This window comes from Solanum stenotomum, unplaced genomic scaffold, assembly GCF_019186545.1.
Source record: "Solanum stenotomum isolate F172 unplaced genomic scaffold, ASM1918654v1 scaffold23673, whole genome shotgun sequence".
NCBI lineage: Eukaryota > Viridiplantae > Streptophyta > Magnoliopsida > Solanales > Solanaceae > Solanum > Solanum stenotomum.
Genome location: NW_026027624.1, coordinates 383,241 through 398,271, shown reverse-complemented (window position 1 = coordinate 398,271; position 15,031 = coordinate 383,241). Strand labels below are relative to the sequence as shown.

Here is a 15,031-nt window from a genome sequence, read left to right as displayed (position 1 = left end):
AAAAAAAATTCTTCATTTCATCTCCCTCGCTCTCACTCTGCATCAGCTCCTGTTGTGCTGCTTAAACCCTAGCTCTACCTCTTTGCCTTTCTCTCTCTTTCAACAATGAACTGTTCAAGTAAGCTTCACTTTCTCTCTCTCTCTATCGCTATCTACTTTTTTTTTCTTTCTCTATGCACATTTTCCGTAATATAGATCTTTTTTTTGCGTCTCTGATCTATAGTTTTCACTGTTTTTTTTCGTTACAGTTTCCGGCGAGGTGCCGGAGGATCCAGTAGTTTCGAAGAAGTCCGGACTCCTTTTCGAAAAGCGTTTAATTGAAAGACATATCTCTGTGAGTTTTATCTCATTTTGTACTAAATACAGTTTTTATAATTTGTTATTTACCTCCATTTTATAGTTTACCTATCTATGTTTGCTGTGTTATTTACCAATCTATGTTTGTTATAGAGAGATATCTGTAATTTGTGTGAAATTGATTAATACCTTGAAAATTATCTACATTTTCAGAATTTTAAACTCATTTTTGATGTGTGCAGTGTGTGTTCTTTTGCTAGTAGGATTTTTAATATGATCTGTGTGGTCGATATTGTGGTTAAGTTTGAAGAGAAATGGATTTATGCCCGAGGTTGTTTCATGCGAGATGTAGGAAGGAGAAACTTTGAAAACGTATGGTGTTAAAGACAAACTGTGCTTCAATCTCGAGCTAGTTAGGGTTGGGTTATATGGATCCTCTATATTAATTCTTTTAATTTGTGCGTTTCAACAAAAAAAATTAGTTGTTTGTCTTTTGTATATTTAATCCAGTATAAATTTTGAATTGCTGGTCTCTATCTTCCCTGTCTGCACTCCTCACCTAATGGGTTCATAATAGGGAATATAAACTTACGTAGTGTCAACTGTCAACTCAGGCTTTTGTTAAAAGTGATAAGGTTGAGCAGAAAGAACAGTATTCATGTAGCTTGATTGTAGGAGAATTTTCCAAGTTGTCCGGTGGGAGTATCACCATCCTTTTTTGGGGTTAAGTGGTATTTTTGACCTTTAGCTGAAGGCAGCAACATGTTCTCAAGTGTACATGTGTTTCTTAATTGTTTTGTCCTTTTGGTTGGTGCAGGATTATGGCAAATGTCCTATTACTGGAGAGCCATTGACGGCAGATGACATTATCCCTGTTAAAACTGGCAAGGTAGTACTGTCTGAAATTTGAAATGTAATTTGCTTCTAATTTTCCCCAGTATTAGCTTTATGGTATGATCTCACATGGGTTTACAACGTGGAGCTTACTATTATTGGTGCTTATTGCAGATAGTTAAACCCCGACCTGTACAGGCTGCTAGCATTCCTGGGATGTTGGGAATGTTCCAAATAGTACGTGTTTTTGATCCTTGATTTTCTGCTTCCCATTTCTAAGGTTTGCTTGCAACTTAATTAGTATGGATGCTGAGGAACCGGGATAATCAAATATCATTTTGCGAAATTATCTTCCTTAATCATCTCCGTTGAAAGCACTTCTGCGAAGATTTACCTTTGCGTGTTCTGTTGGAAGTTGTAAGCAAGTTTCTCATGATATGCCCCTCATCTGTCAAAATGCTTTTTTTCTAATAAAAGGGATTTCTTAAGTATTTGTTTTTGTTCAGTGTTCAATTAGACTGTAGCATGCAGCTCAGGTTAAAATCATCATCTAGAAATTTATGGTCATAGCTTAGTTCTTGAAGATTCCAAATAAAGCCTTATTACATATGATGAACCAATTTCAGCAGCATGATTTCTAGTGCATTGTTGATCTCTTATTCTTTAGTCTAACTGGTTGTTTATCAAATAGCGTTTTTATCTCTTAATCCTTTACGTGGTGCGACTACTAAACAAATTACCATTTATCTTGGAGCATTTGTTACATTGATGCTTCGTCTTAATTTTTTTTGTCTTGTAGGAATGGGATGGCCTGATGCTGTCAAATTTTGCATTGGAACAACAATTACATACTGCAAGGCAAGAGCTGAGCCATGCTTTATATCAGGTGAAAGAAGTGGCCTACATACTCTTAAGCATCTGGCAATCTTTATTCTGGGGAGTTTGTCCTAGAAATCATATTTGATAACGTAGATGCAATGATTAGTTTTCTGAAAATTTGAGTGCTTACGTAGACATTATGGACATTAGGGCAGCCTCATATACTACTGATGAAAGAGGAGAGAGGAAGCACAAATTGAAAATTTTGAAACTAGGCGGTGCAAAGTTAGAAGTTCTCTTTTTGTGCTACTTTTCCATTGTAATGTCCTTTATTGTTTCAAGTTTTCTGTTTTGTTTAACGAGAATCTTTTATTTCTATGGTAAAACCCAACATCCTGTAACTCCCTTCCTAGGATCTCAACAGTGTATCTTTGTCACTTTTGCTCCTTTTATGATTTAAAACTCCAACTTTATGTTGGAGATGGGGGATCCTTATTCCTTACTACCAAGCTATCTCTCTTTTGTCATAATGGAAAAAGAATTTTAAGCATAGGAAAGAAATAAGTATTGTCCTATTGCCTGTAACGCGACATGAGTTTTTCTTGTATGACACGAGTTCTCCTTCAAAGAAAAACACAAGCAAGACTGGTGACACATACTGGTGGCTGTTAGTGTCAAAATTGAGTAGGAATAAGCATCCTAATATTTGGTATTGTTGCTTCTTGAGCCAATAATCAGGTTCTAGATTCACTGTACATTTCATTTTTGTCATCTTTTCTGTTTTTTGTCCTGTCTTTCTAATCCAGAGTTCTCTCTTCTCAATATCCAAAATTGACATCTGGACAATTTTCTCCCAGTTCTCTCGTTGTACATTCTTCTAGTGGCTGCTTGTACGTATTACATTGTTCTGCATGCTTCGTCTAGTACATGCCTTGCTAAATTTATGTCTTATCTTGGCAGCATGATGCTGCTTGCAGGGTAATTGCAAGGCTGAAAAAGGAAAGGGATGAGGCAAGGGGGTTGCTTGCCCAGGCTGAAAGACAAATACCCATGGCAGCCACTACAGCAGTTGGTACTACTACTGTAAGCAATGGGAAAAGAGGTAATTGTTTTTTATGCTTTTATGTGTCTTGTACCATCTTCTTTATCCCACACTTATTATTCATGTTATCAACTTGTATCAATAGCTGCTGAGGATGAGGATACGGGCCCTGATGGAAAGAAAATTCGCCCTGGGATATCACACTCTGTCATTGAGACTCTTACTGAATGTAATGCTGGTCTTTCACAACAAAGGAAAAAACGACAGGTAATATCTACTACACATGTTTGGAGGGCTTTATAAGTAGTAATTTTCCCTCATTCTCTTCTGATATTGCATCACTCCTTTCTTTAGACTAATGTAAGTAGGTGTTATATGAGCACTTTCTTGCTGCCGCTTCTCCCAGTTAGATGAAAAATGATTATTTTTCACTTTCTTTTCCCACCTAGATACCGGCAACATTGGCCCCTGTGGATGCTTTGGCGAGATATACCCAACTGAATAGTTTTCCTCTTCACAAAACCAACAAACCGGGCATTTTGTCTTTGGATATTCATTATGCTAAGGTAAGTTCTTTCTTCTGTTTTTCATTATTGTTCACAAGGGAGATACAGCCAAAATCTGTTTCCTGGACTTGACCATGTGTACTTATCCAATGCGGGTGTATGAATTTGGTACCCGTACTTGCACTTTTCCTGCCAAGTATTAGTATAATTTTAAGAAGTCGCGTGAAGTACCGATGCCCACATCACGCTCTTTGACACATATGTTGACTCAAATGAAAGATCCACTTAACAAGACTAAAATATATTCCTATTAGCTAAAATGAGTCATTTGTTTCGAAACTTCTGCTTTTAGGACAGCTGCATAAAGTTAATAGCTATTGCTTAAATAGCCTTGCCTTTGAAAGTTGTCTTTATAGCTACGTATGTATTGAGTGCTTATCGATACACAATACACACGATGAATATTTTTTACTTCTACGTTAAGGCACGAGTGGTTTTACAGGAGTATGTTCCTATGGTATCAACTCGGAATATGAGCTAGCAAGTTAGATCTAGAGCCTGTTCATACATCTGCATTATCACATTAGTGCAAAACAAAGGAATAATTTTGTGTTATTAAAAGATTCTCTTTATGAGATGAAAATTTTTGATTAAGGAGAAAGTTGTTGCGGATATTCAATGATCTGTGCCTCTTGATTCTTATCTTTGCTTGTTTTCTTGATGCATATTTATGGTTTAACTACTTTCAGCATGTCTAGTTCTAATTTATGTTTTGACAGGACATAATTGCTACTGGTGGAGTTGATTCAAATGCTGTGGTCTTTGATCGACCTTCAGGACAGATCATATCAACACTAAGTGGTCATTCAAAGAGGGTCTGTCATCTTATTGATACTTTTCTTACTATCACTTGATAATTCATTAGCTATGTTTTCTTAGCGAGAATTTTTGTTTTAGTATTTAATTTCAAAAAAATCTGTCTCAGTATATTCTGCCTTTATAGGTTACCAGTGTTAAATTTGCGGCTGAGGGTGAACTCGTGGTCTCAGGTTCAGCAGATAAGGTACACCTGATTGTTTCTCTTTAATGCGAGTTGAACATGCACTGCTCATTCAATAATCAAAAGTAGCCTTCATCTTCTTGTCTTGTTAAAGCTTATACTTCCTTTAGTATGTTCTCCCCTTCTATGGCATGTTATGTGCTACTTTTTTGGAATTACTGAAAAGAGTTCACTTGTAAAGAAAACCTAATTATGAACCAGTGATATTGGATGTTTCAGTATGGAGTTTCTTTAAAATTTTGCCACCAAATATACTGCTTGCTATGCTTCCAAGAATAGAACAGATAAAAAAAAGGAAAATCATTATTTTGATTCAACATTTGTGTTTTTAAAAATTACTTTACCTCTTCAGTTCTAGCCTTCTAGGATAAGATCTGGTTAGAAGTAGGATTTGGAAGTTCTTAATATGGCAGCAATTTTAGATTCAAAGGTTATTGTCATTTCAGATGGTTTTGGAACCTCTACTAAGTAGTAGAAGTATAAACAGTAGCATGCTGTTACTTAATACATAGTTGCATTCTTCCTTTGATGTTTTACTAAACTGTGTAGCTGAGTTTTGCAGACAGTTCGTGTGTGGCAAAGTTCTGAAAATGGAAATTATGACTGTAGGCATGTCTTGAAGGATCATACAGCAGAGGTAATTTCATATTTACAACTTGTTGATCAATACTGAAGTACTGATATTGAAATACCTTTTTATTATTGAAAGACACAATGCTGGTAATTGTCCTGCTTGATTGCACAAACTTAATATTGATTCTGGAGCACGAGTTAATGCATTATCTGGTGTTGATCTCTATCTCGGTGCCCCATTTAGCATTCCACTTTTTTGGATATTTCCTTTCTAGTCTTAGATATGGGAATGATAAAATAGATCATTAAGAAGTGAATGGATGGAGATGGAACTAATTCTTATTGATAAGGTAGTTCAAAATAACCTATTTGGGACTAATGCTTCGCTGTACTATAAAAATGTTACCCATGTATTAAAAGAGTAGATCCATATTACAAAAATGTTTTTTGATCCGAAATTGCTAGATCTTTTTATTTTTTGAGAATGGTAAGGTTGACTTGGGAATATATCTACTGCTGTATCAACTATCAAAGAGAAAAAATGTATTTCTTTTGTCGTTGGAGTTGTCTTTACTTCATGTTAGATTTAATTCTTTTGTCCCTGGACTAATTTCTTAGTGAGCTTCCACTTCTTGAATGTATTACCTGCATGCCTCAAAAAGTTTCTCCACATTCTGCTTGAAGGAAAAGAAAACAAAGGGAAAACACTTCGCGGGAAAAAGGGGGCTAGTGGAAATCAATGTTATGTTGTCTCTGCCTTAGAATATTAGTTCTGCAGACTCTAGAAATTGCCTTCACCCTTGACATTTTGACATTACTTCATTTTTAGGTTGTTGCTTTCAACTGAATATAGTTCACTTTCAAACCTTTTAATCAGTGATTTAATAAATACATCTACCAATGATTGCAGGTGCAAGCTGTCACTGTCCATGCAACCAATAATTATTTTGTTACTGCTTCTCTCGATAGCACGTGGTGCTTTTATGATCTTGCTTCTGGTTTATGCCTTACACAGGTTGTTTTTCCCTCTGGGCTCTCATTCTCAAGAAACAATGTGTAGATGGTTGGAGTCATCAATCAACTTTTATAAACTAATTGACTTGTTAAAAAAAAATCATATTGTATTTCAGGTAGCAGATGCTTCAGAATCTGAGGGCTATACTTCTGCAGCTTTCCACCCTGATGGTCTGATCCTTGGAACAGGGACTTCAGGGTCTCTGGTCAAGATATGGGATGTAAAAAGTCAGGTCTGTTTGCTCCAAAGTCCGCATGATTGCTCCTGTCATTCCTCTTCTTCTGTCCTAGTATTCTTACTGTTTGTTTTCTGTGTGTGTTTTTTTTATGGTGCTTCTCTTCAGGCAAATGTTGCAAAATTTGATGGCCATGTTGGGTCTGTAACTGCTATTTCCTTTTCAGAAAATGGTTATTTCTTAGCTGTGAGTATTCCAATACTGAATTAAGCTTTTGATAATCTTTGTTTCACTGGCGTAAAGCTATGTATGATTGAACTTGTGACTGATGTTTCCTTTCTATGTTAATAATCAGACTGCTGCTCATGATGGTGTTAAACTTTGGGATTTACGCAAATTGAAGAACTTTAGAACTTTCGCTCCTTACGATGAAAACACACCAACTCAGTCAGGTATACATTAACTGCATTCTACTGAAGCAAGACACTGAATCCATTCAAAGAAGCTTTGGGAGTTCGTAAATAAAGATATTTTAGTGTCTGCTTGAGTAGTTTCGGAAGGTAAAAAAAATTGTTTCATGGATTACTGTATATTACAGCATTCTAACATATGGCTGTCATTTATGGGAAATTTCCTTTTTAGTCTGGGAAGTGTTCACATTAACGAAGTACTGTATGTTTGAGAATGCTATCTCAAGTTCCACTGTTGTTTATGGGCCATTCCCTTTTGAAAGTCTGGTAGCTTTCTAATTCAGAAGTCTACTTCAGAGCTTCTCATTTTTTACACAGTTTGCATATTGGTTATGACTCAGACTCTTTTCAAGTAGTGTTATAACTACTCTATTGTACCTTCATCTTTCAGGATGTTGATCTAAGCTACTTCTATCATAAATTCATCTTCTTTAGCAATTTTATGTGCATCTAAGATAGTCTAATTCTGCTTCTCCTTTTACTTGCAGTGGAATTTGACCATAGTGGAAGTTATCTTGCCTTAGGAGGCTCAGATATACGGTAAGACATCTACACAAATATATAGACCCTGATACTTCTCATTTTTCTTGAACTTAAAAGTAGTTCCCCTTGATGGGTGTGAAAAGACTTCAGCATAGCTCAATACTCCCTCTGGACCACCTTACTCGTTACATTGTTGGTTTTCACAGCCCTAAAGAAAATCTGTTTTAACCATCATACCCTTATTTATCATCTTTAATGATTTAAAATGTTTAAGAGTAATATAAAGAGAGTGAATCTAGCAATCACAATATTGAAGTATTTGTATGTGCTCTTCACTTGGGTTTTCTATGCTAATTAGTCAATGTTTATTATTTCCAAGAATAATTATTAGTAAGGAAAATGGGAAGGATGCACTCAATCATCTATTTATATTAAGGCCGACTTGGAGGGAGTTAAAAAAGAAAAGAAAAACCAAGAGCCTTGGTGGATTGTTTATCATTGTGATTACGATTATGTATCCCTTAAGTGATCCCTGGAGTTAATCTTTTTGTCAATTAACGTTTATGTCTTATCTTTCTGTGCTGAATCAGAGTTTATCAAGTCGCCAGTGTCAAGGCTGATTGGAATCACATCAAAACCTTCCCCGACTTATCAGGCACAGGTATAGTGTTTCCTCTCATTTTAGACTCTCTGAAAATGTGCTCTTGATGACATATGTTGCATGTCTTTATAAAGGTAATAATAGTTATCGTTATCATCTAATGCAGGCAAAGCAACATGTCTGAAATTTGGTCCAGATGCAACGTACATAGCTGTCGGATCTATGGACCGCAATTTAAGAATATTCGGGCTGCCTGGTGAGGATCAAATGGAGGGTTAGGCTCATTTCCAGCGTTAAAGCAAACAGCTTCTTCCTTTGCATCTGCTGCAAGATCACAGTGCTATCTCGAGGGTAGGAGGTCAATGAGTTCTGTTCTTTAATATGTAGTTCTTCTGGTTTTTGCTAAATTTTGGGGTGGGCAGGCTAATAGACATAACCACAAACTTGGGATAACATCTGAGGTGCAGAGTTTATTCAGTCAATCCCAAAACCAGCCTTGGGTTAGTATTCTGTTGTATCATTCTTGTGTAACCGTATCGTCCTTCCTGGAAGCAAAACTCTGAATGGATAATGATCAAGTTACAGTACATTGAGATGTTATGTTTGTAGCCATAGTAGATATTGCATTAAAGATTTCTATGACATTCATGTTACTATGCGATATTTTTCCATGTTATGTTATTGATCACGACTCTATAAGTTGATTCGAATTCATTGTTGTGTGCAAGCGTAGCAGGTTTTTGAGACGAGAGTCTACTCACAACACGAAAGGCTCAAAGTAAATAGTAAAAATGAACTTGTGGTTTGCTATTACATAAAATCACAAAAATCATACACTATAAAGCCTCCCTTGGCTTGAAGGATTCAGATTATGCTAAATAAATATAAGGCTAAAGAATATATCTACATGCATATCAACTCACAATTGCTAGACTTTTGTCCCTACGCTGCAATCGGCCATGTTCAGCAGGATTATAGAGGAAACTGCTTCATGGACATGAAAGAATAAATAGAAGTATTCAAAAATATAGCTAACAAAAAAATGAACCAAGAAAATCTAGGCTTGGCATGAGGAAAGGTATCGAGACGCATGCGCAAAACCCCATAGCTGCATCAACAACAAGAAGAAATTGTCAAAGATTTGGTGATAGAATGACAAATAAATTTATTCAAATATTTCATCAGTCTGCTACCAAATATACAATGTCCTAGTGACTAGTGAGCCCAAACATTTGAAATAAATTTATAATAATCTGTTCTCCTTACGATATGACCCTTAAAAGTGCAAATAGGAGTAATACATCAGTTAACTCCTTTTTTATTTTTCGCGGTATATGTGCTCTTTTGCATTAGTTGAAAGTTAACCTCCTAGAGTTTTGGTTCTCAAAATTGAAGTAACTAAGAATCTCCAATTAACAATGTCTCAGTCCCGTAACTAAGAAAGCTCATTCACATCAATCCTTTATATCTATACCGTTCTATTTATGATATACCAGGCCTTTTTTAGAGTGCTGATGAATATAACATATTCCCAATTTCAAAATTATTAGGAGTCATGAATGAGGGTCTACTTACATTGACCTTTTTTGGCTAGGTTCCCTCATAAGTATGGTAATCATCGATCTTCAGATAGTTGGAAGTAGAATAATAAATGGGCACAAAGACAAGGGATTAATAAGAAAATTACCTCAACATTCCTCAGTTCAAACTCTTGATCATGTGCCAAAAATGAATTCCCAAATGTTTCACAAGGTCCACTGCTGCCAGATAACCTTCGCAGAAAATTGGAAATAAGAAAAGAAGAAATTTGCAACTTGCAAGCAACAATGTATAGTGCAAGGCAGAGGAACTCACAATTCACCGTCCAAGCTTAAAGCAAAATTTCCACCTCCTCCGAGTGCCAGGATATCATTCAAACACAAGTGAAAATATCTATTGGCACCTATTCCAAAATGGCAACAGTTTAGTTCATGTCTGCATGGGTTACTTCAGATTGGGATTCTTGGGATTTTCTACAACTAATATACACCTTTTGTATTGTTGCATTGCATGTATCATAATGGGTATACAAAGTTCATATTTTATGCTAACTTCCAACACGATGAGACTGAACGATGGACAAGTTTGGATGTGTACTGAGCAAGAAGATTTATCATAAAAAATGCTTAACAAAAACATGACCAACCTCACTAAGACACTGAGATTTATTTTATTTGATTTTGTATTCAGTCCCCACAGAGGTAGGGGAGTACGGTCTTCGTACATCCTAATCCCTACCCGCCCCAGACCCCACTTAGGATGGGATCTCACTGGGTATGTTGTTTATTTTGTATTTGGTGGTCTGCTAGCCGTAACATATGTTAGAACAATTTGGATAGTGGAACAAAGCTAGGTAGCATAATAACTTACTTTGAATAGACTGTAAAGAAACTATTTGAATTAACTCTTGCCACTCCTCTCACCAAACAAAAAGAAGTAAGAAGAGAAAAAAGATCATATGTGGAGATGGAAAGAATCTCATCAAGGGCCACAATAAAGTTGACTTAATTTGCTGATAATTGTCAATTGTCAGAAAGGATTAGACTTTTGAGATATGTTTACCACCTCAAATTGCTGGTGACAGTATTCAGTACCTACTAAGAAGTAAAACCAGCATACGTTTTTCATCAGAGAGACTATGTCGAAAGGTGGAAATAAGGTTTCTTTGTAAGAATGTACTAACACAACATAGTATTAACTTCCAGAAGCCTTTTCTTTTCTTTTGAGAAAAAAAAAACAAACTTCTGAATGTTTTATTGTGAAGCACACTGTTTGAAGCAGGTCATTGGCATACATCTTTGACTCATCTTAACTGTGAGAGCTCATAGTTAATTCATCCATGCAGTTTTTCTCAAATGGAAATTTTCTATTACTGCGTTTACACAAACTGATATTGTAACAAACATCCAGAACAAATTTCTTACCTGTTGGTCTAAATAACCTTGGTTCACCATAAAGAGTTGTGAATACAAATGATTGATTTGTTCCCTGTCACAATAATACAATAATCACACTAGTATTAAAAATAAAACCAATGCTCGGTGAAAATGGAGAAGGAAAACATAGGCTATTGTTTTTTAACTCTTCATTTGAAGTAAAGGGGGTTTGAAACGCTTTACTTGCACCAAGTCGATTACCAAGAGTAAGATTAGACCAGAAACTTGTGGTTTTCTTATTGAACATTACTTCGTCATTAGATTGTTTCAGTTAAAGAAAATTAAATACTGCATGTGTTTGCTTCCTTACTTGGTACTTCCTCTTCGCAGTAGGCTTTAACGGTGCCTCGAGCAACCCACCAAACACAGCACCCTTCTTATCACCAGTAATCTGACACAAACATTATAAAGAAAATTCATCTTCAAAAGAAAGAAGAGATCCTTTAAAAATTGCTATAGAAGTCGGGAATGCATGCACTACAAATATTTGCAGCAATTTAGGTGAACATACCAGCAAGCAAGGACCAGAAATATCAGCACTCTTGCGAATAAGAGTACGGAGTGATATACCGTGTCTGGCCGTACTGCCCTTCATTAGAATGAACAGGATAGATATTAGTATTCAGGATACCGAAGTTATAATAGACATTGCAGCAGAAACTATTTTAAAATCAAGATTACCTATATAACAAGACCCATTGACAACCTTTCACTATATTAGGAAGGGAAGACTGGAAAAAATCATATAAATTTGGAGTAATGAAAACAGAATCAGTGGTGAGATAGGCCAGTGACTGCTCAAAGCTGTGTCTATCAGGAGCATCTTCAAAAGTTTCAGAAGTAGGCTCTCCATTATCATTGTCTGCATTTACTGTCTCCTTCTTCACACAAACTGAACTCCTGATGGAGCCATTTTCACCTTTTTCTGGATGAATATCTGGTATCTCTTTGTAATCGTTGTGAACCTCAAAATCATCCAGAGGTTTATTGCGCAACGAGAAACTTTTACTTCTCCATGTAAAAGAATTTGATTGAAGTGGTTTGACCTCTCTTCGATCTCTTGTATTCACAAAATATGTTGATGGTAGAAGGAAAGATAAAAAAGATGTTACAGATTTTCCCTCCTTAGTATACGGCCTGACCTAAACACAGAGAGAGCTAACAATGTTACAAATAATATGCATTGGATAGTGATAAAGGCAACCCTCTATCAAACAACAAGTCTCCTAATGCAAAATAAGTAAGGGAAAACAATGTAGAGCTTAATTTTTGCTCAAATAAACAAATGTCCTAAATCACAAAAGAATAAAAACAAGAACAATGTAGCATGAGCAGCAGTTCACTCTCCAGCAGGAAATCCAAACTCTATATGAATATAATTCCATCAAATAGTATATCTGAATGTCTGATGAATCCTACTCCATTTAGTGACAAACTTCTATAAACAAACTTGAGCTTAAACAACCGGTGTGGTTTTTTGTAAACTTTTGTTCTCATAAATATATCAACTATTTCATATTTTGCAACCACAAAAGAAACTACCATGAAACAACTAACTAAATCTTTCGACGTTTTTGAAAGTTTTCACCTTTTCTTTTTTCATCTTATTTCCTTTTTTAGTTACTTGATTCACTTCATATACAAATTTCTTAAACATGATATATAGTTTTCATCATTTTGCTTTTTCTTTCACTCACCTATTTCATGCTCATGTTCAAAAGATGAAGGTAGCAGAGATGAGGATGCTCAAATGGATGGGTAGGCATACTACAAGGGATATGAATAGGAACGAAGACCTCCGTAGAGGACAAGGTAAGGAAGCTAGGCTGAGATGGTTCAGGCATGAGCAAAGAAGATGTGTGGATGCACCAATAAAGAGGCGTGGAAGGTTTACCATAAATGGGTGTTAGGACTTAGGAGAGGTTGAAGAATTGGAGGAGTTGATTCGAAAGGGCATGACTCACCTCTACTTGAATGAGGACATGGCCCTAGATAGGAAAGTTTGGTGGTCGAGGATTAGGATAGAAGATTAGTAGGTAGACGAGTGTTGTAGAATCTTTAAGGGGAAGGTCAAAAGGCTAGTCTTCTTTGCTATTTTCCTCTCTATTAGTAGTATTACTATTTAGTACATGAGCAAGTGTTTCCTTACTTTGTTTTATTGTTACCTATCACTTTATTGGTTGTGTCTATCTTGCCTCTTTGGCCTTTGCTACCATTATTTTTTCTAACTACTCTAGTACTGCTATTTTGTCGTCATATCATTCTTGCAATTATGCTTCAATATTTGTTCTTCAGAGCCGAAGGTCTATCAAAAACAACCTCTCTACCTCACAAACGTCTCCTACTCTCCACAAACCCCACTTACGGAATTAGACTAAGTATGTTGTTATCGTAATTACAAACTCATGTATAAAAATTCCTTAAACATCATATAAAGTTTTCATCTTTTTCACTTTTTTTCAGCTACCCAATTCCTTAAACATCATACACAAACTAATCACCCCAACAAACAAATCACCCAAAAGTTAACATTGCTAGCAAAAGCAATTGTAATTACATACACAAAAAAAAAAAACTTTAGCTACACATACAGATCAAAGCCAAAAAACTCAATTCTAACAGAGAAAGAGGAAAAAAAGAACCTGAGATTGTTGATCAACAGATTTAGAAGGAGAAGCTGAAAACAATCGAGAAAGCTTCTCAGAAACTGTATCCTTTACACCATACATATTTATCTACTTGTTTATCTTCGTTTTAACCAATTACCCAATTCAAAATCTTTGAAATTCAGATCAAAAACTGAGATTTCAATGGTTAATTTGAGAAACCAAAATCCAAAAATTTGTTGAAAAAGGCAATGTAAAAGCAAAAGGGGGTATTTTTCTTGAGTTACATTCAGATTTTTGTGATCTGAGAAGCTGAAAAAAAAAAAAAACAGAGGTGAAGATACAGAGCACCGACGAATTATATTAAGAATTTATTAGTAGTAGAATTTATTAGAAAAGGATATTCTGATTTTTGACTTTGCACCAATTCTTTTCTTTTCTTTTTCTTATGACCCGTTGGTTTCGTTTATTTATTTATCGGGTTTTGACTTGATATAAAATATGAGAAGTTGATTGTTTTTATTTATTTGTCTGATTTTAACTTGACGTAAAATTTAAGGAAATAAAGAATAATTATGAATCTTATAATTTTAAGAATATGTGAAAAGGTAGATACATTATTATTGAAACAGATTAGCAAGAAAATAATATGATAAACAAATTGAGACGAAGATAGGAATGACAATGTGATGGGGTGGATGCGGGGTGGGGTGGATTTAAGGCTATGCGAGCGGAGTGCGGGGCATGAGGGAAGGGGGTGGGTTGAAGTGGGTTTTTTAAGTAATGCGGGGCGGGCGGATTGCGGATATATGTGATTTTATGCGAGTTCAAACTTATTTTAACTAGAGCATTATTTATAAAGATAATTTTTTAAAGCTACTAAAAAATAATACAATTTCGTACATGTTTCCCAATTGACCTCTAAAATATAATTTTTTGTGTCATTATCTATTTAATTAATAAAATTTATTGAAAAATGAATTTATTTTTATGATTGTTATTTTTAGTATTAAACTTAATTAGAAAAAGAAAATATTAAAAAAATTATGCGGAGCGGATCTATGCGGGGTTAGTGGAGCATGTTAAAAATGAAAAAAGTTATTAAGCGACACGAAGCGAATTAAAATTTTGCAGGTTAAACTCTACCTGTCCCACCCCATTGCCATCCTTAAACGATTTTTCTGTAACGTGATGACTCTTTATATATATTAATAATCACATACATAAAGGGTGAATATATTGATCACATATTTCTCAGTGTGATAAAATTAGTTCATATCATTTATATATATATAGTGTTTTGATATAAAATTTTAGTTCTTTCGTATTTTAATAACATAGTCTTTCATGAAGTTAAGGTTTAAAATATAAAAGAAATACGTATTTTCACGACTCTACCACCTAGTAAATTTAAACTTTGTTCAACTTAATATTGTTTAACACTTTAATATTCATTACTTTAGATAAAAGATTACGTAAGTTAAAGATAACAAAAATGTCTATAAATATACCATCCAAGACATGCATGACCTTTTAGGTGTAATTTTGTGTGATCCTTGCTATGTTTAGTATTTT

At 35.1% G+C, this 15,031-nt stretch overlaps 2 protein-coding genes across 2 annotated transcripts; one reads left to right on the top strand and one right to left on the bottom strand.

Moving 5' to 3' along the window:
* LOC125851234 (pre-mRNA-processing factor 19-like) lies at positions 1–8,452 on the top strand. Its single transcript, XM_049531007.1, has 18 exons — positions 1–118; positions 249–334; positions 1,115–1,186; positions 1,306–1,368; positions 1,931–2,017; positions 2,911–3,052; positions 3,138–3,259; positions 3,442–3,558; positions 4,278–4,373; positions 4,502–4,561; positions 5,121–5,195; positions 6,042–6,146; positions 6,262–6,378; positions 6,490–6,567; positions 6,677–6,773; positions 7,280–7,331; positions 7,865–7,935; positions 8,042–8,452. Exons 1-18 carry the CDS (start codon positions 106–108, stop codon positions 8,152–8,154), a joined length of 1,566 nt encoding a protein of 521 aa, XP_049386964.1. The 5' UTR covers positions 1–105; the 3' UTR covers positions 8,155–8,452.
* A 237-nt stretch (positions 8,453–8,689) lies between these two features.
* On the bottom strand, positions 8,690–13,804 carry LOC125851235 (uncharacterized). Its single transcript, XM_049531008.1, has 8 exons — positions 13,493–13,804; positions 11,532–11,992; positions 11,362–11,434; positions 11,161–11,241; positions 10,839–10,902; positions 9,730–9,817; positions 9,563–9,647; positions 8,690–8,983 (listed from the first exon to the last, which is right to left on the bottom strand). Exons 1-8 carry the CDS (start codon positions 13,577–13,579, stop codon positions 8,933–8,935), a joined length of 990 nt encoding a protein of 329 aa, XP_049386965.1. The 5' UTR covers positions 13,580–13,804; the 3' UTR covers positions 8,690–8,932.
* Positions 13,805–15,031: the final 1,227 nt, after the last annotated feature.

What these genes read in the sequence shown, in the direction of transcription:
- LOC125851235 (XM_049531008.1), bottom strand. Translation starts at nt 13,579, where the DNA reads ATGTATGGTGTAAAGGATACAGTTTCTGAGAAGCTTTCTCGATTGTTT. An exon ending in CAATGGGTCTTGTTATATAG is followed by an intron (nt 11,435 to 11,531) that starts GTAATCTTGATT and finishes AATGAAGGGCAG; the next exon opens with TACGGCCAGACACGGTATAT. An exon ending in TTTCTGGTCCTTGCTTGCTG is followed by an intron (nt 11,242 to 11,361) that starts GTATGTTCACCT and finishes TGTTTGTGTCAG; the next exon opens with ATTACTGGTGATAAGAAGGG.
- LOC125851234 (XM_049531007.1), top strand. An exon ending in TGAAGGATCATACAGCAGAG is followed by an intron (nt 5,196 to 6,041) that starts GTAATTTCATAT and finishes CAATGATTGCAG; the next exon opens with GTGCAAGCTGTCACTGTCCA. An exon ending in AAACACACCAACTCAGTCAG is followed by an intron (nt 6,774 to 7,279) that starts GTATACATTAAC and finishes TTTTACTTGCAG; the next exon opens with TGGAATTTGACCATAGTGGA.